The 26,835-nt window shown below is 37.2% G+C and overlaps 1 protein-coding gene across 3 annotated transcripts in view; it reads left to right on the top strand.

The window, feature by feature from the left end:
- Positions 1–3,148: 3,148 nt before the first annotated feature.
- Positions 3,149–26,835, top strand: part of NCAPG2 (non-SMC condensin II complex subunit G2) — a 42,943-nt gene continuing 19,256 nt past the window's right edge. Inside the window, exons 1-13 of one of the 3 annotated variants that reach the window (XM_030503520.1) lie at positions 3,149–3,359; positions 4,197–4,291; positions 7,985–8,188; positions 9,212–9,326; positions 9,817–9,974; positions 10,863–10,997; positions 14,411–14,505; positions 15,375–15,444; positions 16,107–16,193; positions 18,603–18,698; positions 22,994–23,119; positions 24,008–24,187; positions 25,247–25,399. In XM_030503520.1, the coding sequence (XP_030359380.1) occupies positions 4,208–4,291; positions 7,985–8,188; positions 9,212–9,326; positions 9,817–9,974; positions 10,863–10,997; positions 14,411–14,505; positions 15,375–15,444; positions 16,107–16,193; positions 18,603–18,698; positions 22,994–23,119; positions 24,008–24,187; positions 25,247–25,399 (1,503 nt within the window). In that variant the 5' untranslated portion in view covers positions 3,149–3,359; positions 4,197–4,207. Of the gene's footprint in view, positions 3,360–4,044; positions 4,292–7,984; positions 8,189–9,211; positions 9,327–9,816; positions 9,975–10,862; positions 10,998–14,410; positions 14,506–15,374; positions 15,445–16,106; positions 16,194–18,602; positions 18,699–22,993; positions 23,120–24,007; positions 24,188–25,246; positions 25,400–26,835 lie in introns of those variants that run through there. The other 2 variants (XM_030503528.1, XM_030503537.1) reach the window with 2 other exon arrangements.

Raw genomic sequence — 26,835 nt, 5'->3', positions numbered from 1 at the left:
TCTCTGTGTGGTCCTTTAAAATGAATCATTTGGTGTTACTCAGTCTGTTGTTATCTGTGCCGATTTCTAGTTTCAGTACTATGAAGAAATCATTCTGTGGTTGCTATGCAACACAAATTATAAGCTAAAATATGTTTTAGTTCATTTGCTAAATGGGTATGTGCCCGACTAAATAAACAGTAACCAGGTGACTAATGTAGCATCTAATTAAAAGTCTAATTGACGTATTAATGAAATATTCAGTCCACACGAGATGTGATAAACAAATCCATCAGTTTGGATCTAAAATGGCAAAGATTTTTAATATATGCAGAAGGAGAAGACATGAGCACAATGTATAAATGTCACGTTTTGTACTTTTTAATTTGTTTTTACTCTTCTACAGGTATGATGGCTTCTCATACAACTTCAGCGAAACTGTTTCACAGGCTTCTTAAGTGTAGCTAAATACGTAAGTTCAGAAATTAAGTCAGGTACACAGGATCTGAAACAACCCTAATTATCCATCTTTTTTTACTGTAAAGCAGCAAAACGCTCCCTTGTTTTGGTAGTCTGTTTCTGGAAGTCAGTGCCTGCTAGCTGTCAGTGTGAGGATTAGGGTTGGAGGACAGATGCTATTTAAAGAGATTATCCAGGGATCCATCTCTCCTGGGACCTTTCTCTGTATTTGCGGGTAGGTGGATGTTGGTTATTTCCTGGATTGCCTTTTTCACATTTTAAAGCAGACTAGCCTTTGTCTAGATGGAAATACGATGCTAGGAAGTATATCTGTGTTTGACTTCAGGTGGAGACAAGGTGTGGTACTGAACTGCCTGTGCACAGTTCTGTTGCTTAAGGTAATGAGGTTTTGGCTGCTGACTCCTGCATCCTTGGGTACATGACCATCACGATTACAACACAGAAGTAACGTAACTCATTCTCGTACTGTGCCTACGGTACTCTCCATGTGCCACATATTTGTTTTAAACCCCAGTTATTTCATAAGTTTCATGTGGACTCAGTTGATGATTCAGAAATTGAAACAGTTTTATCTTTGTTTTCAGCAGCATTGGTTGTCTGTTATGTGCATTTTTTAAGCAATACAGAATAGCATTATTTATATGGGATAAGCATCTAATAAACTGTTTTTCATTCTATAGTCCTCAAACTGTATAAAAAACAGGTAAATAGTTTCCTCAAGAACTATAAGAAATAAACCAGGAAAAGTCCCTAAGTCAAACATATATGGCAGAAACTGTGACGAGTCTTAATTTTGAATACAAACCAATACTGTGAGAGGTAAGATAATTAAAGAAAATACTATGTCAAAAATTGAAATATTATCAGAAGACATACATACTGTTTAAAAACTACTGAATTTTTACATGCAATATGACATCTGAATTACATCATGTTTTTAAAAATTACAATCCAGAAAACTCCAATCAGATGTGAGAACTTGCATGGAAATTACTGTTGGTTTTGTTTGTTTGCATAGTAAAGCAGCATATGCTGCACTGCTTTCACAGCCTGAAAGTAACTGATTTCAGTCAAGTACCTACCTCTTCTGAACATCCACCGACACTGAGAAATACTGAGAAATGTTATGCTCCTGAAAATGCAAAATTGAAAGATATAAATTAAGTCCTTAACAAGCCACACTGACTGGTTTTGGTTTGCAGAAGAGCTCAAACAAATGGAATGGGGAATATTACAGAAGTTGAATAGTGATTATGCTTAATTCAAGGAACTGAGTCCAAGTATTTCCAAACACTGCAAATTAAGTTTGAGAAGAAACAGAAAGCAGCATTTCCTGATATATTAAAAAATCCTTAGTTATCAAAGTGTAAATATCATCTGGCCTATACAGTCTCCTAAAGTTCTGGTGTGCAGCCTGTTTAGTTCTTCATTGCTTTGGGTGAAGAGTGCGTAATACACAGCACTGTTCACCATGACTAAGATTAAATGTGTAGCTGTCAACAGTAGCAAAAGAAACATTGTTGGAGAAAAAAAAAAAGTCACCAGTGTAATCAAATGGATGATGCAGGCTTTGGGAGCTAGCAGAGATGTTTTTGCAAGAATAATACACCCATTTTACCCAAGATCCATGCAATCACAGCACGGTTTGGGTTGGAAGGCACCTCAACCACCACCTAGTTCCAACCCCCCTGCCATGGACAGGTACACCTTCCACTAGACCAGGTTGCTCCAAGCCCTGCCCAACCATGCCTTGAACACTCCCAGGGATGGGGCAGCCACAGCTTCTCTGGGCAACCTGTTCCAGTGCCTGACGACTCTCACTGTAAAGGCGGCAGCGTACTGTTTCTTAAGCCTATACATGAATTTAAATGAGCACATCTCATCCCCATTTGAAGGCATTGAGACTTAAATAGATAGCTACAGAAAGGTAACAGCAAGCTCCTATTTAAACTTGCTGCCTGTCAGCTCCCTTTGGGTAACTGATGGGATGCTCCTCCAGGGAAAGATGTGTAAGCCTGTCAACCTTTATTAAAAGGGAAACCAATGGAGAAGCATTTCGGTGTAGCCTAATGTAAAACTGAGAAGCGCAGCCTGCACCCAACCTCCTTATGTATGTCTGGGCTGCAGCAGTCCGAATGTGCTCGTCACTGGGCCTGGCCCCTCCGGGGACATCTACTTCCTGGCGCATCTCCCCTATCCCAGCCTCTCTGGTCCCCCCGCGATCCCGGAGCAGCAGCCTGCCCTTCAGCCCGCTGCTCCACCAAAGGTGGTCGGGGGATGAGAACAGCGGCGGCCCGGGCTGGGAGCAACAGCGGGAAACCGAAAGTCACCCCGGCAGCACCTGACTGAAAACAGCTCTCCCCTCCGCACGAAGGCGAAAAGGCGGGTTTTGAACGCGGTCCCGCACCGGGGGAGCAGCGCTAACACCCAGGTTCCCGGTCACCCGGGGCAACACCCGCCGCCGCAATCCCCGGCCCCTCAGCAGCAGCCCCAGCGCTGCCGCCAGCCGGCCAGGGGCAGGGGCCGAGCTCTCGCGAGACGCGAGCTCCGCGGCGCGCGCCCGCCCGCCCCGCGCTCAACGGCCGCCGCGGGAGAATTCGAAAGTGCCGGCAGCGCGCGCGCGCGTTGGGCAGGGCCGGGCCCCGGCCTCGCCTCAGCGTGAGCGCGGGGCGGGAGGGGGCCGGGGAGCGCTGCCGCAGCTGCGAGCGGTGCCGCGGTTGGGGCCGCTTCCGGCGTCGGGGCATTGGCACGGGCCGGTCTTTCTGAGAGCCGTGCTACTGGGAGGCGCCGGCTCTCCCTCTGCGTGCCCGGCCGGTTTTGCTTCCTTCCTGCGCAGGCAGCTCCGCGCTGGGAGACATAACCCATTGGTCGATGAGGACTCCGGTCTGAGGGAGCGCTAGGTAAGCGGCGCGTCTCTCTTCCCACTTGCTCCGCGGGGCGCGTATGGCGGCCTGTGGGGCTGGGCCTTGGACATAGCGGCAGCTCGGCGAGCCCTGGCTGGCCCGGACCGTGCCCCGGGCAGGCACCCGCCCCGCTGTCACGGCTTCACACGCAGTAAGGGCTGCGTAAGGCAGTCTCCAGCTGGTAGGGGCGGGAAAAGCACGTCAGGAATCACCTAGGGTGAAAGGAATGCTTAGGTGCGTGAATTAAGCTCTCGGTGTCAAGAAGTGGCTTTGACCTTTTCCCATAGTCTTCACCTGACAGGAAAGAAAAGGAGAAAATATCCTGCTGCCCATGAGTAGAGTCACAGAATGGTTTGGGTTGGAAAGGACCTTTAAGATCATCTAGTTCCACCCCCCTGTCATGGGCAGGGACACCTTCCACTGGACCAGGTTGTGCAAAGCCCCATCCAACCTGGCCTTGAACACTGACAGGGATGTACTTTTAATAAAAGTAAATGTTGTCGTCGGGAAGGATGGCTACCTAAATAGGGGGGTGTGCTGGATAATGCACTTCTTAAAAATCAAAGTATCCAATAAAACATTCTTTTGTTTTAAGACTTGTTTAGTAAAAAAACCCCAAACAACTACAGAGAAAGCATGCAAGTACTGCAGCCTAGTGTTGTTATGAATTTAAATGCTGATTTAGATAACTATAAAGTATTTTAGAGGGAAAACATCTTTTATTTACAACTATGTAGATGAAGAATGTAAGTTCATACATTCTTCACCAAGACCGAAAATGATCTTGTTTTGAGAGACAGTATTTTCTCTTAACATTTTGTTTTGTTTAAGAAGCAAGGAAAAACATGACCAAAATGAAACGTGAAGCATTTCTAGAAATTGTATCTAAGGATTCAATTGAAGACTTCTTGCGTTATACTCAGCATCCTGTAAGTAAGCTGTGATACATGTGTGTGACTAATAATATCTTAAGTCTGTTATTAGTGCAGAAATTTTGTGACGTGGGGATAGAGACTATTTTTCTGATACCTGCAGATGTGTTAGAATAATTGCTGTAGAAAATAAGTTCAAGTGGCACTTGAGGGAACATAGCTGAAAAAGTTGTAGAATATGAAATTTTGCTATTCCTGAATCAACTATTTTTTAAAGATCTGGTTGTTGTATATGCAGTTTTGTTTTGGTTTTTTTTAGAATGATTAATACTGTGGTAATACTAAAAAAAAAGTATTCATTTGATGTTGATGAAGTATTGGTGGATTTTTTTATTATTTCAACCTATGAAAGAATTTATTGCTGTGTAATAAATATGAACTAATATGCAAGCATAGCAGAGGCATGTTTCACTAGTATTTGTTCATTCATTTGATAGTTTAGGCTGCCCACTTATTCTTTAGTGTGTGTGTAACTGTGCTTGACAGTTCTTTTTATCTCCGAATGTTGTAGGGATGGGATAGGTTGCTCTCTAAATGAGTGTAAAGAGAAGCTGGAGGAACAACAAAACAAATTCACTGAAATATACTAATTAAAAGTTCGTTCTCACGTTGTGTATATGATAATGCATAGTAATATGAAATAATAATGTGCATTTTCCACTAAGCACGATTTCTCCTGAACACCTTTTGTTAGCCTTAATAAATGCTATTGTCAGGTGAGTTTCTTAAGCTTTCCAGTCAGTGTTATCCTTATATGACCTTTATCAGGATAAAGTGGATCAGTTGACCTCGATGTCCACAGAGGAATGAACTAGTTTACTAATGTAGCAAATGTATTAAATGTAGGATTTCTATGATAGGGATCATATTCTCTGTAATAAGCTTAGAAATGCTTGTCTCCCAAAAGTTATTGAATCCCTTTTTCCAAGAAATTTGCTAGGTTTTTTATTTGCACTCCCATATGTAGTTATAGATGACAACTGTATTATGAGATTGCCTTTGCTTGAAGTTTGCTTCCTGTTTTTTTCCCCAAATCTGAACACTTTAATAAGAAACTGCTCTGTTTAAGATAACATACAGTACTTTGTTTCCTTTTAGATTAATTTGGTCATGTTGTTTCTGCCATTGTCACCCAGCAATTTATTTTAACATATCTTGGTCTACTTGGATTACAAATTGTTTTTTTCATCCCTCTATTTTTCATCACCAATTCACAACAGTTGTCTTGCAGCAGTTTTCAGCTGTTGCCAATATTGCTGGAAACTCTGTGCTACCAGCTATAATGAGTATATTGATTAGAACTGTCTTCATGCCTTCATAGCATAAGGGAACATAAACCTTCAGATTACTTTTTGATTGTAATAAATGATATTTTGATAGATATTTTGATATATAAATGTAGAAAGAAGAGGAAAGTGTGATTAGAGACTCACTGCTTTCCTCAGTTTTTGTATTATATTTATGCTCCGTTTCTTCTATTTTGTGCTCTAGCCTCATAATTTGCCTTTTTAACTTGTTTTTACAGTTCTGTTCTTAGCATCACTGCTTCTTTCATTGTCTCTCATTCTACACTCCACCCCTCCCCTTTAATTTTCCTTTTCCCTCCTCTCAATGTTTTGTTTCATTCACATCATCTAAAATTCCAGGGGTTTGCTAATTTTCCAATGTTTGCCTTGGTCTTTTAATTTATTTTTCTTTGTAATCTTTTAAAAATACTACTATATTGTGGTGTTGTTCACTGATGTCTTTATCAGGTGCTGATAATTTTTTCTGCTGAATCCTGTTCCAATTCAAGAAAATACATTATTTCTTAGGCAGGAAAATAGGAATCATGTATATGACTATCATTTGATGACATCCTTTTCCTTCATAGGTTTTGAAATAATTTTGTCATCCCAAAGAAAGATCAGAAAGCTCTAGTCATCTTATAAATTCATTCCTTTCATTCAAAACAGTAGAATCTTGATATCCTGTCTTTTGGGTTTGTTTGAAATAGAGGGCTGCAGAATTCCCTGTGTGGACTCTGGTTTATTGTATTTGTTTCCAGCTGTATAGGATAGAAATTCTGTTATAAATATGTAACAGGATCTTTCTTCTTATACCCTTCTGAGAATCTTCTAATACTTAGTGCTGCTTCTTTATTTATTTTCTGGTTTTCTTCTTCCCTTGAACTTCATTTTTTTCTTTTTGATTTCTGGTTTTTAGGGTATCTGCAAACTGAAACTATTTTTATTCCAAGATCATGGACATTCTCCCTCTTTCCTCCAAAATATTTTTGATCTGGTAAACTTTCACTTCAGTATTGCAAATTACGTCTTGGAAATTACCTGTACTTCCTCTTGGCTGTGCCTGTTCTTTCTTCTCATCTTTTCTCTGCGTAGTCCCTTTCCTAGCAGGTTGCCTACCCTTCTTTGATGCTAACAAGCACTTTGTGTCTTTGAGGTAAATTCTTGTAGCAAGCTTCTTCTGAGGAAATAGTTCAGATCAGTTTCTTAGTCAAGTCTCTTATAGACACTAATAGTTGCTTCCCATTCAGTAAAGCTTAAGAGGGAAGTCTGGCGTAAATGTGCTCAGGAGTTAGGTTTGAGGGGGGCACTTTAAAATAGTGCAGTATACAGAGCACTGTTGTATGCAGATTGTACCCCAGAATTTCTAGTACTGTCCCTATGGCCATACTGACTTACATTTCTAGTCCTTGCAAAAGTGTTTTCTTCCAGAGCCATCATCAAGCTATATTTAAGATAGCAAAGATATGATCAGGCACTTCAATTCTGTGCAGTTTGAGCTGCTTAGTTAAGGGTATGGAATTGTCTCCCTTGGGAACGAAGTATTCGGAACACATGAGAAACAGGAGTTGATGTTATGGGGATGTGATTTATGTTCAGTAGTGTCGCTGCCAAGGGCTCTGTAACTGCAGAGGAATGGAAATTAATCTTTAATGTAAAAAAAGTGTTAATTTTAGGAAATATGATTGTAGAATCAAGTAGGTTGGAAAAGACCTTTAAGGTCATTGAGTCCAACCATTACCCCAGGATTGCCAAAATCACCACTAAACCATATGACCGAGGGCCTCATCTACATGTTTTTTGAACACTTCCAAGGATGGTGATTCCACCACTTCCCTGGGAAACCTTGTCCAATGCCTGAGCACCCTCTCTGTGAAGAAATTTTCCCTAATATCCAATCTAAACCTTCCCTGGTGCAGCTTGAGGCTGTTACCTCTTGTCCTATTGCTTGTTACTTGGGAGAAGAGACCAGCCACCTCCTGGCTCCATCCTCCTTTCAGGTAGTTGTAGGGAGCGATAAGGTCCCCCCGAGCCTTGTTTTCTCCCAGCTAAAAAACCCCAGTTCCCTCAGCCGCTCCTCATAAGACTCGTGCTCTAGACCCTTCACTAGCTTCATTGCCCTTCTTTGGACATGCTCCAGCACCTCAATATCTCTCTTGCAGTGAGGGCCCAGAACTGAACACAGTATTCAAGGTGCAGCCTCAGCAGTGCTGAGCACAGGGGGATGATCACTGCCCTGGCCCTGCTGGCCACACTATTGCTGATACAAGCCAGGATGCTGTGGCCTTCTTGGCCACCTGGGCACACTGCTGGCTCATGATCAGTTGCTGTCAATCAGCATGATGATGAAATATAAATCACTTCACTGATGTGGAATTGTGTGATATCTTCTGATCATTCACAGAAAAATACGTTTGATCGTTTTGACTTGAATGAACTACTTGAAGAATTGCCAAGAAAGCAAAAAGAAGTACTATGGGAGAGACTGATGCAGCTATTGACAGAGTGTTTGATGGAGAACCCTGTGGAAACATGGCAGAGGATCAAAGATGATGAAAGTAATGATGAAAATAATGATGACATGGAAGTTGAGATAGTTCCAGAAACGGTAAAAATCTTGTAAACTAAAAACATAAGTATTTCATATTTTCTGGGAAATAAAATATAATATTTCTATAGCATCTGAGAACATGCAAGAATTTGGACCTCAAATGAGGTCCGTTCTAAACATCACCACTCTGCCCCATTCTGAACTGATTTCTTAACTGTCATGCTTGGCTTAAGCTGAACTTATGATTGGTCTATACTATAAAATATTAGTTCTGCTGTTAATTTGAATTAGGAAAGATGGGACTTACATTTTTCACTAAGGTTGAGTGGCCTTCTTGTATGTCTTATTTCCATAAATAAATGTTGATATCTCAGTTGTTCCTTAAGTGTCTGGCATATACTATAAGAAATTCACAACCTTTTTTATTATGTCTTTTTATTGAACGAAGACACTGAAATCTAGATTTGAAGACTCCTCCCACAAATTTAGCTTATACAGAATTTCTCTGACTCAGACCCTCATATACTGTCTTCTGCACTGTAATGCACATAGTCTGGAGAATGCTGAGGAAAAAGGTTACTTAATTTCAGAAGGAAAAAAAGAAATGCAGTGGGGAAGTCATTTGGGAGACCAAAAGGCTTGTAGAAAATCAACTGCATGTACAGAGGCCTATAGAATCACTTACCTGGATCTAAAGTCACCAGATCTACACATTTCTGAGTTGCAAAGACTATGCTAATTAGGGTCTTTTTAGCTCTGAAATAGATGTGTGTTTGAGTGGTTTTGTTGCAGATAAAGTTTTTAATGCAGGAATGGATACACCTGTACAGTAATCGAGTTATCTACTAGCAGGAGCTGAAAGCACTTTTCAAACTTTTTGAAATGGATGTGCTTTAAAAACCTTTGATTTTGCCTCTTCTTATTTGATAGGTTTTGGGGGCCAGTATATTTTTTCTTCAAAATGGAAGCATAATAATAATTCAGCTTTTCTCTGTTGCTAAGGTTTATTTCTTGTCATAGTTATCTTCTGAGTTTAAAATAAATTGCAGAATTGTTTCCTCAACATTTTTTTTCTTTCAGAAACAAACTGTAGCTGTGATCCAAGGAGTGACAGCTGTAGTTTCTGCTTCCATACCTGCAGTGGATGAAACTGTAAACTACAAAGCTCTTACAGAATGTGTTTTTATATTAAATGGTGCGTACTTATCTATTATAGAATACAGCATTATACTGTTTGAGCAGATGAGTGTACTAGGCTTTTTGTTTGACTTGACAGGCCTATGGAACACAATTTACAGAGGAAAAGTTGGTACTGATGTAAGCTTTTATTTGTGAGACAAAATTAAGTGAGCATTTACTTCAAAATCAGTTACACAATCTAGAAGTTGGAACTTAATTCTTTTTCTTTCTCCAAACTGTTAACTCAATGACAGATAGCTTTCCTAATGCTGTGTCTTATGTTATTTTTAAGGCAAAACTTCAGATTTTGTTGTTATCCAAAAACTTGGCCAAAACCTTAGAGTTAACAAAGCTGCCTAAATACCCACAGTAAGAATAAGCTGTTAAGATGTGTAAATGTGGCAAGAGCTGGTTGACATTATGAGGTATATTTAGTGTGCTAACAGACTAGTGTTTTACAGGAATAACTTGGTTCATTGTAGTAAATACTTATTTTATTGTTGTAGGTATTCTTCTTGTGTTACCTGAACCTGAAAAAAACCTACAGGGTGCTATCCAGCGTGTATGTGAAATGTGGAGAGAGAAAGGCCTGGAAGGGAAGGAGCAGCTAGGGAAGACTCTATTTATCATCCTGCTAAGAAAAAGCCTGAATAAAGCTGCTACGGTATGGTGAAGCTGTATTGACTTCTAGATTATTATTGTATACTCCAAGAAATATTAAGTTACCTTGTTTTCCATGTCCTAGTGCTTTTCAGTTAATGCAATTTAGGATACTTGTTGGTTATGAAGTGCCTTTTTCGCATTTCTTGCATAAGTTGCCTTTCCTAGAACAAACTTTAAAGATTTTTGGCATCAATTTCACAAGTGAACTTGGGTGAGGTTTTTCACCATTTGGGTTTTTTGGGTTTTTTTTTTTCCCCCTCCCTTGTTTTTTTTTTTTTCCTTTTTTTTTTTTTTTTTTTTTTTTTCCCAAGTCCAATGACCAAAGTTTCAATAGGAGTTAACTCTTAATTCAGGTTTTAAATACTACATTCAGTTATCCACAGAGACGTCTTCTGTGGGAAGCTTCATTTTCTGTTACTTTGTATCTCTCTACAAATAATTCCTTATTTCTCTGTTGAGGGACTGAAATTCTTCTTTTAAATGTGTGAGTTACTTGGAGTATTGTGGGATACATCTTTTGCACTAACCCAATAAATACCTTCTTTACTTATTTTCTTTCTTTCCTTTATTTTTCCTGTTAGCTGCTTTCATTGTATGAAGTTTCAAAAGCTTTCATCTATTTTGCATGAAATAACTGCTTTCTTTCTGTAGTTGAGCATCTCTTTAGTTATTGGAAGTTAGTATGTCTGCATATTAAAATAATACTACACCTTTTTGTAATTTTTCTCAATGATGTGGTAAAAGTCAAGTGATGTTCATAATTTTACAATCTGAAAATCTTCTGTCAGTAACAATGAATTTCAAATTCATTATCAAATCCACTAAATGCTTTTTCACATTGAAGCTATATCTACTTCACTATATTGCGGGTTTTCTTTTCTCTCGCCAGGGTGCAGATATAGTTCGTGTATGGAATCTGCATCAGACATTACTTAGTTTTGATTATTATTCAGAGGAGATTAATGAAGTCAAGGACTTGTTGCTTCAGTGTTTTATGAGTGTAAAACACATTAAGAAAGAAGAGGTAAGCAAACTTTTATTGTGATTTTAGGTGAGTGGGCTTTGGTTACTTTTAATGGTTTTACATTAAGCCTTTTTTTACAGTGCGGTAGGTAGCAATACGAGACACATCAGCTCTGACTCAAAGCTATAAGTGGTTGATATTCTGTTTCGTTTGGAAAACTCTTTATTCCTATTCCAAACTAAAGTGTAAAAGTATATGTCTATAACATCACCGAAGTTCATGTATCCTGAGGTAATAAGAACCAAGTGCTTCGCTTCCAGTGCATGTCCCTCAATACTTAAAACCATTCCCTGGTATAATTCTCTTTTAAGCAGTTTTTCTCTTACTGGAGACAGATAACTGTAGCAAAATAATTTCCCTTCTAAGTGATTCCATTTAGAAGATTGCATTGCTGTAAGTCTGTTTTAAAAGTAGCGTAAGAAAAACTCAACTTTACAGCAAAATGAGAATTATTTTATTTGACTCCCTACATTTCTCTCAGTGATAAATTGCTGTATTGTAGTCTCTAGATTGTGCCTGTGCACCAAGATAGTAGTTTCAAAGCTTTTTTTCTGGTAAGATGACAAGACAACCTGACATTGCTCTGAAGTTCTAACTCCTCTTTGCCTGCTTAATATATGTATATTCCCTTCATGGAATAAATGAACTTCTGTCATAAAATGAGCTCTGAGATTGCTGCATGATTGTGGCAGTATGGGGATATAGCATTATGAAAATGGTCACAGCTAATACATTAGGTGAAATGTTTGATAGACCAGATTTTGGATACCTGACACTAAGTTTCTTGTGTGGATTGTTTTTGTTTTTTTGGTATGTGTTTGTTTGCTCTTTGTGTATGTGTTTGGGAGTTTTAGGTTTTGTTTGTTTAGGATTTTTGTTACTTACACATTGTATTTTAAGATGATTTTGTTTTGACTAAAATTGGGATACACTAAGGCAACTCCCATGTATCAGGGCTAATACTTCCTTTAGTGCCTGCAAGCTTGTTCTACAGTTCCAAAGAAAAGTATACCTAATTTGTTTTAGAGTACACATAGAGCGTAACTCCGTAGCAGCTTAAGCTGATGTGACTCCAGGGTGCAATGATCCTGTGTTGCCATGGGCTAGCATTCTTATTGCCCTTTTCACAGTATGAATACTCAAGCAGCTGTGTCATGGGTTGATTGAAGAAGTTGATTCTAGGTTTTTTTCCTAGAAAGCTTATTTTTCAGCCACATGAACTGCCTGGGCTGGTTCATCCTATGCAAGGATGAAGGGAAGGGGAAGGTCAGGAAAGTGGTATTCTGGTTCTAGATCAGATTAAACTGATACAGAATTGCACATTTATGCCTCACTGCAAGATGAGCAGTTCTTCTGCTTTCATAGACTGTGCTGTTCAACACACAGTAGTATTTCTCAGGGGCTTATTTTCAGGCTGCATTAGTGGAGTGATCCTCTGAATTTATATCTCTGATTTATGAAAACATTGTTGTTCAGGTGAGGCTTCCAGTCAAACAGCTGGAGGGCCCTGCAAAGCATGTATTACTGTGGTTTAGAGGTAGACCTGTAATACTCTCTTCCTCCTTGCTAACGTTCTATGTGTGCAGAAAACAAAGTCATATGTACCATGTCCACAAGCAAAGCGGTACCAGATGCCCAACACTCTGTTAATGTATTAACTCCTAAGATTACAAGTTCACAGTCTTATTCACCTATCACCAGTTTATCTTTCATGACACTGACTATGTTGATAACTAATCGTTTCGGATCCATTGATCACAAGCAGCAGACTAAACTAGAGGCACTTAGTATCATTTCAGGATCAGGGTCAATCACTTGAAATCTAAGGCAAAAAAGAATTGGTTGAAGGCTATCTGTGATTTTTCTTCATCTGTCTTGCTGTTGGGATTGTAGAAGGTGAGGTGAGTTGGAGTTTGTCCTCATCTTTGCCTTGTTGAGGCAGAAGCTGTCAGTCAAGACTCCCTTGACCTTTCGGTTTGTCAGGGATGTTGATGAAAGACTGCACCACTGGGACTCCAATATATATATTGTACCACCAAAGCTGGAGACAAGTGACTTTTTCTCATTCTATCTATTTTCTTTCTTGGTAGAAGAAGCTCTCATTGACAATGGGAATGATTCTGTCAGACCTGTAGACAAGGATTTTGACATTGTACTTAGCCTTTAGTTCTTGATTTTTATTATCTGAATTACTTTTTGACCTGAAAGCTTTGAACCTATCAGTTCCACCTGATAAAGGGTAGCTTCTGCCCATATGCTTCCTTCCCTCTACCCCTATGGTATTCCAGCTCAAAGTATGTCTGGCATTCTCAGCCTTATTTTCTCTATTTTGTCATAGGTCTGAACATAACTGTTGGTCCAGCCCTTGATGGAAGTGCCTTTGAACCTCTGCTAATTGTTCAGTGCACCTTTTGAGCTTCTGCCAATGTGCTCTTTACTATTGCACTTTTTTGTTAATTTTCCTGATTTATTTTTGCCTAGGAAGCTGACAGGTATAAAGGGCCCTTACAACTGGCTGACTCACCCTTATGTATGATCAAACTTTTCAGTCTCAGAACGTGAATGCCCTTTACTTCATCTGTGAGATAAGCCAGAGAGGCTGTCTGTACATTTACTGTGTAAGGCTCTAATTCCATGGGCAGATCTTGCTGATTCCAGAAGAGCAACAGCTTATTTCCTCCATCCACATCCTTCCAGTACCTTTTCTTTCAAAAATTCTGTTGCTTATCAGATTTGTTATCACCATTTCTGACTTGCTAAAATGGAAGAAAACTAATTCAGGAAAAAAAAGAATAGTGGGTTTTTGGTTTGGTTTTTTTTTTCTTTTCATGAATTAAAGCAGCTCCAGGAGGTTTCAAATATTACCTTTCATAAAGCAATAAGAAAGGAATTGTCGTTGCAAATCGGAACATTTATTTCCTCAGTGGCTTAGCTGTTCTCTGTGGCTTTGTTCAAATATGCTTCTGTATCCAGTGCTGGCGGGGTTGTCACACTGTTTTATTTGTACCTTCACTGTCATTACAGTTTCATCCTGCAATGATACTGCACTTGACAGAGCTCTGATGATGGGGCTTTGTTGAGGGTTCTGTGTTGCAGAGTCCCTTATCATTATGGAGTACTACTTGAAGTCACACTAAAACAGAATCGACATTGAAAAAAATGCAGGCAGATATGTAATCCACATGTTCATTTGGTCTGTGTTTTCTCTACAGTCTGCATAACAGTAATGCTTGCATTCTGTTTAAAAATATTTTTTATCCCCACAACAATCTCACTTATGCTTTTCAAAATTAAAAGTGTCACTTCTTTTGATCTTTGAGCTCTGTATTTACTGATTTTTGAGGTGGCTTTTAAACTGGGTATTCCTCTGGGGTTTGACTTCTCTTGTTTTTCTTCTTTTTGTATCCCAACAGGGAAGAAGGTTCTTGAGCTTTTTGTTCAGCTGGAATGTAAACTTCATTAAAATGATACATGGAACTGTTAAAAACCAATTACAATTCTTTCCAAGGTATGCATCACAGTTAGAGTTCTTAGTGATCGTTAAAAGCTTGGCTAAAATCTCATTTGTCTCACGCTCTATAATAGCTAGTATATTGATAAAATATATCAGAATCCAGATACCTTCAAATCTGCTGAATATAACTACTGCATTGTTTTAGCAACTTCATTTAATAGTTGTTCTGCACATGCCTCTGTGTACAATTACAGGTGTAGTAAAATGCTTATTTAGCATTAGCTAAAGCAAAAGACTTTATATAAACTGTGCTGCATTATTTGAAGTGTTTGTGTGAGAATCGCAGGTCCATTTCACCTTCTGTAAGGTGTTTTTACTTTTTCCTATGAGCAGGCTATTTTGTTGAGATTCTATATAGAGATGTTCTAGTAAGAAGTGCCTTGCAAGATCATAGCCTGACGACTGATGGATGAAAAGATGTAGGGGTTTGTTTGGTTTTTTATTTTTCTTGTGATTATTCAGTGAAATATTGCAGAATAAATTCTTTATATTAAAATCAGAGGCTTTTTTATGCTTTTAGTTAGAATAATGTATACTTGTACATCTTTATAAATTGAAGGCATTAATTGTGAGATATAGGATAAAATCTATGCTAATGTTTTGACTTTCCCACCAGAAGAGATTTTTTTTTTGTTTGTTTTTTAATAAGGCTTGGGTTTATTACTTAGCAGTTAACTTTGCCCATATTAATCAGTGTAGACTTTCATGGTAATTTTAATTTCATCTTGTAAAACATAATGATAATGCACAGAATTAAGAATAATATTGGTACTTAACAAAAACTTCATGTTGTTACAATTATGAATTGTACATAGATATGGTTAGGATGCTTGCTTGAATGTGTTTCCCATATGTTCATACAGATTCTTGATGGAATACATTTCAGAAGTTTACTTCAGGGCTTGGAAGAAGGTGTCAGGAGAATTTGTAGAGGTAATATGATGCTTGAAATTTCATTTAGATAGCAAGGTGCAGAAGATACATGACTTTGCAATCTCAAAACAGTTCCTAAGGAGGCTTTAAGAAATTATTTCCCTAAGGAAAGAGCCCCATCAGCATTGTCAGGGAATAACAGCATGTCACGCTGTCCTGGGTTCAGCTGTAACAGTTGTTTTTCTCCTTCTTAGTAGCTGGTGCAGTGCTGTGTTTTTCATAAACACACTAGTTATCTGAGTTATTGAAGCTTTTATTCAGTATGTACAAGTCTATATGATAGCTTAAATGTTTACCTAGTTCTTGTGGACTTCCATGGAGATGATCAAAAGCATAGTTACAGCATCATAACAATGCTACAGCCAAATTTCAGATACCAAATAATTCTTATTTACTATGTGGAGGTGCTTTTGCGTAGCAGACTTGGTTCTGAGAATTAGATTAATTGTATATTCTGGAATTTTGAAAATCAGTTTATGGAGACAGAGGCGCATAACTTGGAAATATTTGAGCCAAGCAGTAGCCAAGTATGAAATAATATCTATTATAGACTATAAGACTATTTTCAGTTGTTTGTTTTAGAGGAAAATAAAACTTGTTGCACAGCCTACAGTACTTATTGTTTTATTGTGTTAACAGTAGCATGTGTGTTTTTACTGTAGATGCTTGAACATAACTGCATTCAGGATTTTATGCATCATGGAATTCATCTTCCCAGAAGTTCTCCTGTTCATTCTAAAGTTAGAGAGGTAAGTTACTGTAAAGCATGAAATGAACTAGTAGCATCAGAATCATATCAGTGACTATAAAAAATTTCCATTTCATACTAACATACTGTTCTAGGTCTGGCTGGAATGGAATTACTTTCCTTCATAAATGGCTGTATGGTGCTGTGTTTTGGATTTGTTGACCAAAACAGTGTTGATAACACCAATGTTTTAGCTGCTGCTGAGCAGTGCTTGCATGGTGTCAAGGGTTTCTCTTCACTACTGTTTCCCTAGAGAGCAGGCTGGGGATGAGCCAAATAGCTGACACAAACTGACCAAAGGCATATTACATGCCATATAATACCATGCTCAGCAATAAAAACTAAGGGGAAGTGTATTTTGTGGAGGTAGCCGTTGTTTTGAGACAGGCTGGGCATTGGTGGACTTATGGGAGGTGGTGAGTGATTGATTGCACTTTCATCACTTGTTTTGGGTGGGGGTGGGAGGGAAGTATTTTCCTCCTGCGTTCACTTACTAACTGTCTTTACCTCAACCTATGAGTTGTCTTGCTTCCAGTTCTTTCCCTACCTCATTTCTCTTCCAATTCTCTCCCTACCACCATCAAGCAGGGAGTTGAGTGAGTGGCTATGTATTGCTTAAGTGGTGACTAGGGCCAGCCCACCACAAATACTTGCTTAAAAGATAGCATGTTCTGAGAAATAATATTAGAACAAATTTTAGGAGGAGCCTGCTTATGGTTTTGCGCCAGATTTGTCTTTGGTGCTCAAAAGTAGAAATATAAGGGGATTTTTCAGAGTGCTAGAAATAGGTTTTGCTGACTGTGGTCTGAGCTTTTCTTTACATGGAAAATTGACTTTTCCATAGTCCGTCACAAGGACAAAATGTCATAAGCTCCTTGAGGCAAATTTAGTACATGGGTCTGGAACTAAACTTGGTCTTGTTATATATGGGGGCTTTGTATATATGTTTATAGGGACAATCCTTATTCAGTTACAGATTCTAGTTGTCTATCTGTGGCTTTTATCAATGAACAAAACATTTGAAGCAGAATGAGCAGTGCAGAGATTTTTTTTAAGACAAGGCATTTGTATTTGGCCTATGCCCCTTCACCTCCCATGCTTTTCCCCAAATATACACATGCTGGAGCATACAGTATGTGCAATATATAGCTTGATATACTAGTATACAATCCTGTGGTTTTTTTCTTTTTTTTCAGTTTGCTTTGGTTTGATTTCTTGGGGTTTGTTTTGTTTTTAATCAAATGTTAAATAGATTCTCATATCCATAGTGGATTCCCTTGTCCTGTGATTCCTGATTGAGGCTTTTGACAGGGCATTTCATGTTTTTCAGACTCAGAAACTTATGATCTTGAAAGAGGACAGTGATGTAAATATATCTGTCTTGAGTTGCGAGGGGAGTGGGTCTCGGAATAAATTTGAGTGATACGTTGTGTTTCAGTATGCAAGAATTTGATTTAGAAATTGTCCTTTAAAATCCAGAAGTTCCTGTAGCAATTAAGAGTGACTAAACACAGTCATTCACTTGAGAAAAGTTTGGGCTATTTTATTGGAAGAGTGGGGGGGGAAGGGAAAGCACCATATACAAGTCTCTCTTCTGAATTCAAAGTTCTGATTATAAAACCATTTTGCAAATATCTTATACTCACTGTTCTAATGAAATCTATTATGAAACAGTACTGATTTGCCATGAATCCTGGGTTAGATGAATTATTCTCATGTAGAAATAAGAGCTACATACTCTCTTATAAATTATATCATGTCTTTATTTTTCCTATCAAGTTACATGATGTCCTTTCTCATATTCTGCTCTGGTCATGTCTTTTTGGGTTTTTTTTCTGCGTAATCCAGATTTCAAAATGAAAGGGGCTTTAGCTAACTTAACACAGTTCTGAGTCACAAAGAATGCTGATACATTTTATATGTATTGATGAAAAGCATGTGTTACGTTTGTAGATTTGTATTTGGGTAACTTCAGTTACCAAGTAATATTACTTTGTTCTTAACAGAGAAATGGCTTAGTTATCTGTAGTTGATAACTATGTGGTTTCAAAGTATTTCTGCCAGCTACTTTAAAACCAGTTTTTTTCCTGTAACAAAAAATGAGTGGTTGCTGAGAAACCAACTCTCTAGCCATGATTGAATTTCTCAGTTGTAGATCTTTATATAGATCTATTGAATCTATATAGTTATAAAATGTGATATTTATTGGATCTATTTCCTTTTTTATGGTTTTTGAGACTTTTTAATATAAGGTCAATTAATATGTCTAGTTTTATAATTTTCCATAGTATGGAAAACTCTTTGGTCTTATATAAAGGCTTAGATGAGACAACTGCATTCTTCTTGAATGTAGAAAGTACTGTTAAAATTGGGGTTTTTTGGGGGGGATTGGTTGATTTGTTTTTCTCAGGTGCTGAGTTATTTTCATAAACAAAGTAAAGTTCGTCAAGGAGTTGAAGAAATGCTCTACAGATTGTATCAACCTATCCTTTGGAGAGCACTGAAGGTAATTATCCTTTTCAGAAAATATGTCTGTCTTTCCCCATCTACTGAATTTTGGGTGCCTCCTACATGTTCCAGTTTTAATAATTGCTCTTAAAATGGCTATGGAAAAGAAATATAAGCATATATACCATCTCAACTACAGCAGATTAACTTTGCAAGTTGTAATCAGGCATAGTTTGCACAATAATTTGTTAATGTAGTTTACTTCTTTAATCCAGTTTTGTTTACAGGTACACAGAGTGCTTTACAGGATTGTAGTAGACAGTGGGACTAACACCGAGTTTGGTATTCTCATCTACTCAATGAATTTTGTGCAGTCTTGTATTCTGTTTTCCAGGACCTTTACCGAGTGATCAGTGCTTTATTGATCAAAGCCAGAAATGTTCAGAGGGTGATTTAGTCTGACAGACATTATGATTAATCACCAGCCTTAGAATACAGCTCAATTAATTTATTAATCATTATTTTAGAAACCCTTTTATTCTAATTTGATTGTATGTACAGATGTTCATGTGCTATGGATATACTTTTAATTAAGCATTCAGAATGAAATTTCTGACTTCTAGTACTTTTAAGGTAAGTGTGTATGTCTTCGTATGGATTGCTTGTACAGATAAAAGGGTACCTACTGCCATTTACTACTCAGTTACACCATATGATTAAGATAAGCCAAGCTTCCTTCTTCATGAACACCTTGTATTTCATCTGAGGTTATGAAATTCCTTCAGTGGGAGCATACACATTCCATTTGTTACAGCCAAATTAAATGCTGGTAAAAATTTACTGAAGTTTTATTTACTTATTGGTCCTATAGCATCTTCCGTAAGAGAAGTATTTTAAAGTTCGTGAAGTTGAAAGTATTTAAAAACAACTTCAAAAGTTGTTAAAAATGGATTTTATGAGTTACAGGAAGGAGTTTAGAGCTGTTTGGTTTCAGTGGAATCCTACGGTAGAAGTGGGAAGATGGACAGGCTCATTGCTCGACCAGTATCTTGCCTGGGCTTACATTAAGGGTTGGATCCCATTGCTTTTTTCCTGTCTTTTTGTTGTTATTTGGTTTTAAGTTTGGGTTTGTTTTTGTTTGGGTTTTTTTTCTTGACAGCTGCAACATATGTAGTTAAGCACTTTAAGCTTAGCCAGTAAAAGGCATATCAAATAGGTCATGGAAAATTTGTTTTAATACTGCAAAATAGTCCGCTGTGAACGTAGATTTCAGAATGGTAAAGGGTAGATTGTAAAAATCAAAATGCAGCAATTACATGAATCATGTAATGATTCAATGCAAGTTAAGATTCTGAATTCCAAATGATTCACTACTGTATTTGTGATTGGTGAAAAGAAATATGTGACTGAACATCAAAATTCAGCAATTTATGTTTGGATAGGCCACTGTCTTGCTGTGTGACTTTTGTATAATTAATGTTTTGTACAGTACTGATGAAGTATTTGGCATTTTTAAGATAACTGCTGCTGTGACTCAGAAAAAAACAGTAGTTTAAGATACAGAACTAGGAAGGGAAGCTTATAATTGTCCTTATTGTTATGGATTCTGCTCCAAAGTTTGAAATGTCAGTTTAATTTTAGATAACCAGCTTGATGCTCCTATTTTAGCCAGTGTATAGATCCTTAATTTAATATAGTGAAGAACAAATCTTGTTCTAGAACACTGGTTACAAAACAGAAAGGCAACTCACAAAGGGACTTCTTTACTCCTCGTTCCTGCCAAAAGGAAAAATACTTCAGTTGTAAGAATACAAAGGGTTCCGGAACTGTTTGTGTTGAAACTACTGGATTTCATCTCTGAAATCTTTAAACTGAGAATGCATATTTGTAATGCATAGTTCTCTGTTTCTTCCTAAATTGCTTGTTTTGCAAATACTTGGATCACAGAAGCTTCCTTTGTGGCTTTTATCTACACATTTTATAAAGTACTATAGAACTTTTAAAGTTTTTATAATATAAGCCCTTATGTAACTTCTTCATCTTTTTTCATGTCTTTATTATGAAAAGTCTCACGCAAACATAGTAGAGATAGTTGTGCAGTGATTGGTTATTAGTATAAGAAGCTGTATAAATATAAAAATATGGATATTTATTGTGAGATAAGTAGTGATTAAGCCATTTCTTATCAAGCTCAAAAAGTCAAGAACCACTCCTCTGGGAATTCAGGCTGTTGAAGGAAGTGGTTCCTTTAAAGTGGTTTGGTTGTTTCTTTTAAACTAACTTTTACTGGGGAAAACCAGTGTTTTAAATAATTGGAAGTGAATTTCAGGAACTAAGACTAGATGAAACTTAAAAGGAAAGCTCTGAAAATTAACTGAATGAAAAGAAAAAATTGTTTAAAAAGGTTCTGAAGGTTCCTCAGAATAGTACAACCATAAAGGTAAAGAAACATTAGTCATTTAAATAACTGCAGGCTCCTCTTGCATGAAAAAGTTAGTGTGGAATAAAATAGGGTATGAATTTAAAGTCCTGGGTTCTACCTCTGTGAAGACATTTACTCTACTATGAGCTTGAATATGCAAATATATTTGGGATAAATTCCAATTAATTAAAGGCAGGAATTTAAACTGTGGATACTCAGTTCAGAATTAAAGTGAGCTTAATGGAATGCAGTGTAACACACTTAGAAAGTTTATGAAAATTAACTTTCTGGAATGGCTGTTGTAGACAAGGTCTAGGTTATTGCACAAAACCATACTTGAATTAATTTTCACATGAAAAATTAGTGAAGAAGAACTATTTCACCCTGAATTCACATATTAGCTTGTTATGCATTAATTCTTCAATATAGACAAGCTCAAAGTTAAAGGATTTTCTACAGCTTTGTAGAATTGAATTAAGAATTATAATCTTTTCATTTTTAGACTATATTATCGATGATAAATAAAGTAAAACACAAGTCCCTAACTAAAGAATATATATATGGGCTTTATTTGCCTTCTTAGTATTAAATTTAGAATTGCTATTGATTTTATTGGCTCAAAGAATTTGGATTTTTTTTTTTTTTTCTACCCAGAGATGTGACCCATCATATAAGGATCAGTCCAGAAGGAAAATACAAAAGTAATTGTAAATGAAGTAATTGTTGCTCATTTCTTTTGTGCTTTTCGGTTTTTATTTGCCATTAGTTTATTTAGTTCTAAATATTATATGGTTATCCTAGTTTTTCTTTTCCCTGCCTTTGATCTCTTATGACAAGGGAAGAAGAAAATTGTTTTATTAGAATAGTCAGGAGGTTCCCTGAACTGTCTTGTACTGCTAAAATTAAGCTTACTTTGCTCATTTTATTACACTCTGTGTGTGTATATATATAGTCTCATATATATGTACACATTTGTTTTAACTTGAACCCAAAATCTGATCAAAATTCTTCCTTTCCTCTTCCTTTCAAGAGACATCAGCACAGGCTCTTATCATTGTACTGTGCGCTGTCTTTGATACATACAGTGTAGTCTGATGGTTAGATTTCAGGTTTCTCCCTGAGATGCTTTAAATTTCATCTTTTCTTCATTTCATTGCCTGCTCTCTTTTTCTGTCCTTTAAGAGCCCACAAGGCCAATTATTTTTCACTGATTGAGTGTCTAAATATACACTTTTTTCATTTTTCTTTATATTTGGGTCTCTACAACCAATGAAATATATAGTGTAACACATTGAGAACTATTACAAATGATAAAATGTCTGAGGGTTATGAGGCTTGTCTTAGATTTTTGATGAGCTGCCTGGAGCTCAGAATATGGTCCTATTACTTATGTGCATAGATGCAGAACTGAGTATGTTTGTGTTGGATAAGCTGCTCTCCAGGCTTGCTGGTACTTAGTTTCTAAATACTGTTTTGAAGAAATAGGCTTGAGCTTTTCAATTAAATCACCTGTCTCTTGGCAGCATTTTAATTAATTCAATCTGCTTGAATTCAAGATTCTTGTATTCTGAAGAGCAGCTTTAAGTTCACCAAGAGAAATCCCAACTGCTTTTAATTTACCTTGCATTAGAGAGAGAGAGAAGGGCTCCGAGTGTGACTCTTCAGGGTCATTGAAATTGATATGCTCTGAAAGCTGATTGTATGAATAACTTAGGTTTTACTGAATGGGCAGAAATGTAAGGTGAGAAAAAAAAGAAATCGTGTGTTACTCTTAAGTTCTTCCATATATTTAAAAATTCATCTCTTCCTTGCATTTAATTAAAACCACTAACTAGCTAAAAGTGCTTGGAGCACAGTATTTGACAGGATATGCTTTTTGATATTAACAGTCTGTGCTTACTGACAAAATATTTTTTCCTTCACTGTAACAGGCCAGAAACTCAGAAGTTCGATCAAATGCAGCATTTTTGTTTGTTGATGCTTTTCCTGTTCGTGATCCCAGTTTTAACGCTGAAGAGATGGACAATGAAATTCAGAAACAGTTTGAAGAACTTTTTGTAAGTTTTAATGAAACTAAAATGTTAAAAATGAAACTTTCATCAAAGATAACTCAAAAATAACCTTTTGATGCAATTAATATTTATGGAATTTCTGGGTAGTGTACATAGGGGAATACAGGCCTATGATGCAGAAAATACAAAAATTAACTAATATTTTACATTTCTGTAGTATGTTCACAACAGATGATATGCACCATTTTCAATGCTGAAAAGCTAATATTTGGGATTGTTATTCATTAATCTGTGAATGAAAGATGCTTTTGAAAGACTAGATGCATGGGTAACGGATCTTTGTCCTTAACCTAGGATTGGCGAAGAGGGCTTTATAATTAATACGTAAGCATTCAGTGGAAATTTACTACTGTATTGCTGAATGCTTCTGGAATGAAGTATAATGGAGATAAGAACCTAAAAGACTAGTCTAGATGGGTGAGAGTGGGCATAGTATTTTCATTAAGAAAATGTTTGGGAAATCCTGAGTATGGTCTTTAAAAATGTAAACATCAGATAACTGAAGGAATTTCAGGTTTTTATATTGCCGCATAGGAGCAGTGGCCAGTGTAAACTCGTGTATGTCTAAACAGTCTTAACTAGGTCACTGGTGTAAGACTGAATGTGAGCTATTTAAAAATAAAATATTTCAAAAGTCCAATAAAATAAATTTGCCAATATTTGTCTTAATTTTGCTTCTGATTTAAATTTCCTAGTTTGCTTCATAATAAAATGCCTTCAGGGAATATTAATATTACATTTCTTTCATAGTATGAAAGAATATGCATAATCATTAAAAGGTAATGGAATGCTATTTGTTTATGATAGGTTAATGTCAAACAGCAGTAGAGTCACAATACTGTTCTCACATTATTATTCTTCTCTTTGTTTTAGAGTCTCTTAGAAGATCCTCATCCAGTTGTCCGCTCTACAGGGATACTCGGAGTTAGTCAGATAACATCCAAATACTGGGAGATGATTCCTCCAACAATTCTTGCTGATCTCTTGAATAAGCTAATTGGAGAGCTGGCATGTGATACAACATCCGCAGATGTTCGATGCTCTGTTTTTAAAGTACATCTTTTCTTCTAAATTTAAAATCACAATTATCACTTCTATATTTTACTTGATGCACAGGTTTCTAGTATAGGCCACTTTAAGTCAAGGAAATTACTCTGCAAAATTACTTAGACAAAGTTCCTAATACAAGCAAGTTTTGCACGTTTTATAAAAGCCACGCATTTGGAATGAACAAGCCCTTTTACATTAGTGACTGTTTGGCTTTGACTCAACCGCTTTGCATTTCCAGTCTTATATACATAGTTTGGACCAGATAATTTAGTTATTTTAGCTATTAGAAATTATGCTTAGACTTGAAAATGTATGCAGGCAGGTTCCAGTATGTTCCTATGTCACTGGTTTTAACCCATCCCAAGATATACACGAATTTGTTATGATATTGTACCCTAACTTTGTGTTTCTGAGGTTTGGATGAATACAATTACATACTGTTTCTTTGTGAATGCTGCCTCCCGTGCATTGTTCAGTATGTTAGGATTAGTTCATCTAGATCTTTCTGTCATCTGGTAAATAAATAATAGCTTGGACAGAAAAATAGACTCTCTAAGCAGTATTTCACTGAAAGGTTTTGTGTACGTGGCAGTTCAGCCTTAAATTGGAGCTATCTTCATGTTAATCATCAGTTGCTCCACTACAGCTCTGTGGGGGTCTATACTGGATAAGCAGAAGGTTCTGATTTAAAAAGAACTTTCCAAAAAAAGACATACTTTTAGTCAGAAATTGGCAGAGTTCAAGGAGTTGGTATTGCTGCCACAAAAAGTACCTGACATCATGCCCTCAGGTAGAAGGCAAGGCCATGGCCTCAGTGGAGCTCTGAAGCTGCTCCAGCTGAAATGAGTTCATTAAATACAGTCCATTGGAAATGTAAAATCACCACAGCAATTTTTACTGAAGAATATTACAAGAAAAATATGCATTCCCAGTGTGTGTCCCTACTTAATTTAAGCTTACAAGTATCATGGTCCAGTTCAACAATTTTTAGTTACATCTTTTTTTCCGTATCTACTCATTTATTTATTTGGGATAATAATTTTTTTTTTTTTTTCCTTGCAGTGCCTACCGGTAATTTTGGACAACAAACTAAGTCATCCATTACTGGAACAGCTCCTGCCAACAGTCAGACACAGCCTTCATGACAATTCAGAGAAAGTGCGAGTGGCTTTTGTTGATATGCTGCTCAAAGTTAAGACTGTCAAGGCTGCCAAGGTAGGATAAGTGACACTTGATATGTAGCAAGGAGGAGATAAATCAAAGCATTTATTTAAAAAACCCTACAATAGTACCTTTTGAGATTTCTGCAGTATTCCCAAGAGGAAAAAAAAAATACAGGCTTAATGTAGTAATACTCTTAAGTTCAGATTTTCTCTTCTTCATATATTTAAGCATATTTATTTCTAACACCTGTGGATTCTGTTGCTAATAGTCACTTCTGTCATTTTAAAGGTTTTGATCCAAATGGAGGTAGTAGGAAAGAAGTACTTCTTTCCAGTGACTTTCTGAATTCTACTGAAATCATGGTGGCTGTGAAAAATGTTTCAAAAGAAATAAATTGTGACTAGTCCTGCTGAGCTTTCAGCCTTTCCATAGTTGTTGTTCACACAAAAATTAACCATAGGAGATAGGACTGTGCCTGCCTATTACTACAGCAGAGATTTTATAGGTATGCTGGGAGGTTTACCTTTTAGTTGAGCCAAATGCACTCTTCTCCTTTTTCTCTCCCCCACATTTTTGACCAGTTTGGAATGACTAGTACGTCCAATGGCCTCTCTCTGCTTGCCTGCTTGTATTCAGTGGCAGTTGGTATCACAGGCACTCAACAGACCTTTTTCTCAGTGTGTTTCTGCCTTCCCTGCCCTCTCGTGGCCATGCCAGGGCAGAGCAGTAGGTGCAGCCATCTTCCCTTCCAGCTGGCTAGCTCCAGTCAGGCTTCTACTACCTTTTAAATGCTTAACGCCTTTACCAGATTTCTTTTTTGGTTTTATTTACCTATTTTTTATAATTTCTATTTGCTTTCCGTAGGCATGGCCTTTGGGATTTTGATACATTTTTATAGTGATTTTGAACGAACGAATCACGAACGAACGATTTTGTTCTGCTGTGGACTCTTATTTAGGATGAGACTGTCCAGCCTTAGGCATTATAGTGTCTTTGAGCTCTTTCTCTACTCTCTGCTGTTAATGGTTTCCTAATGTCAATTTTATATTTTATTGTAATCATGTTTTTGCTCTTTCTAAGCCTGCTTATTAGGACATGCTTACCTTATGCTAGGCACACGTGCTGTATATGAATTCAGAGGTCTCTGTTGTTCAGGAATGAATTAAATAAATACTTGGTTTGTCAAATTGCTAAGGCTTCAGTGCTCAAGGAACACATCTATCCCTGTAATGAGAATTACCTACTTGTCAAACATGTGCATTCCAGCTTTGATGACAGGACTTCAAAGACATATATTGAGATTAGACCACCTCAGTACCATCCAAATTACCCAAAATGCCTCAGAAGACAAGATAAATGGGAGGTGATTTCAGAATTTAGAGCTTTTGGTTTCTTGCACACAGGTTCAGGATAAGGATTACAATAATGTAACGACAAGTTTGGCACGTCAATAATACATACCTTAATGCATTGCTTAGGCATGTCTA

The sequence above is a fragment of the Strigops habroptila genome, chromosome 1 (genome assembly GCF_004027225.2).
Source record: "Strigops habroptila isolate Jane chromosome 1, bStrHab1.2.pri, whole genome shotgun sequence".
In the NCBI taxonomy this organism is placed as follows: Eukaryota; Metazoa; Chordata; class Aves; order Psittaciformes; family Psittacidae; genus Strigops; species Strigops habroptila.
The sequence above is the reverse complement of the archived record's forward strand: the minus strand, read 5'-3'. Positions and strand labels throughout refer to the sequence as shown.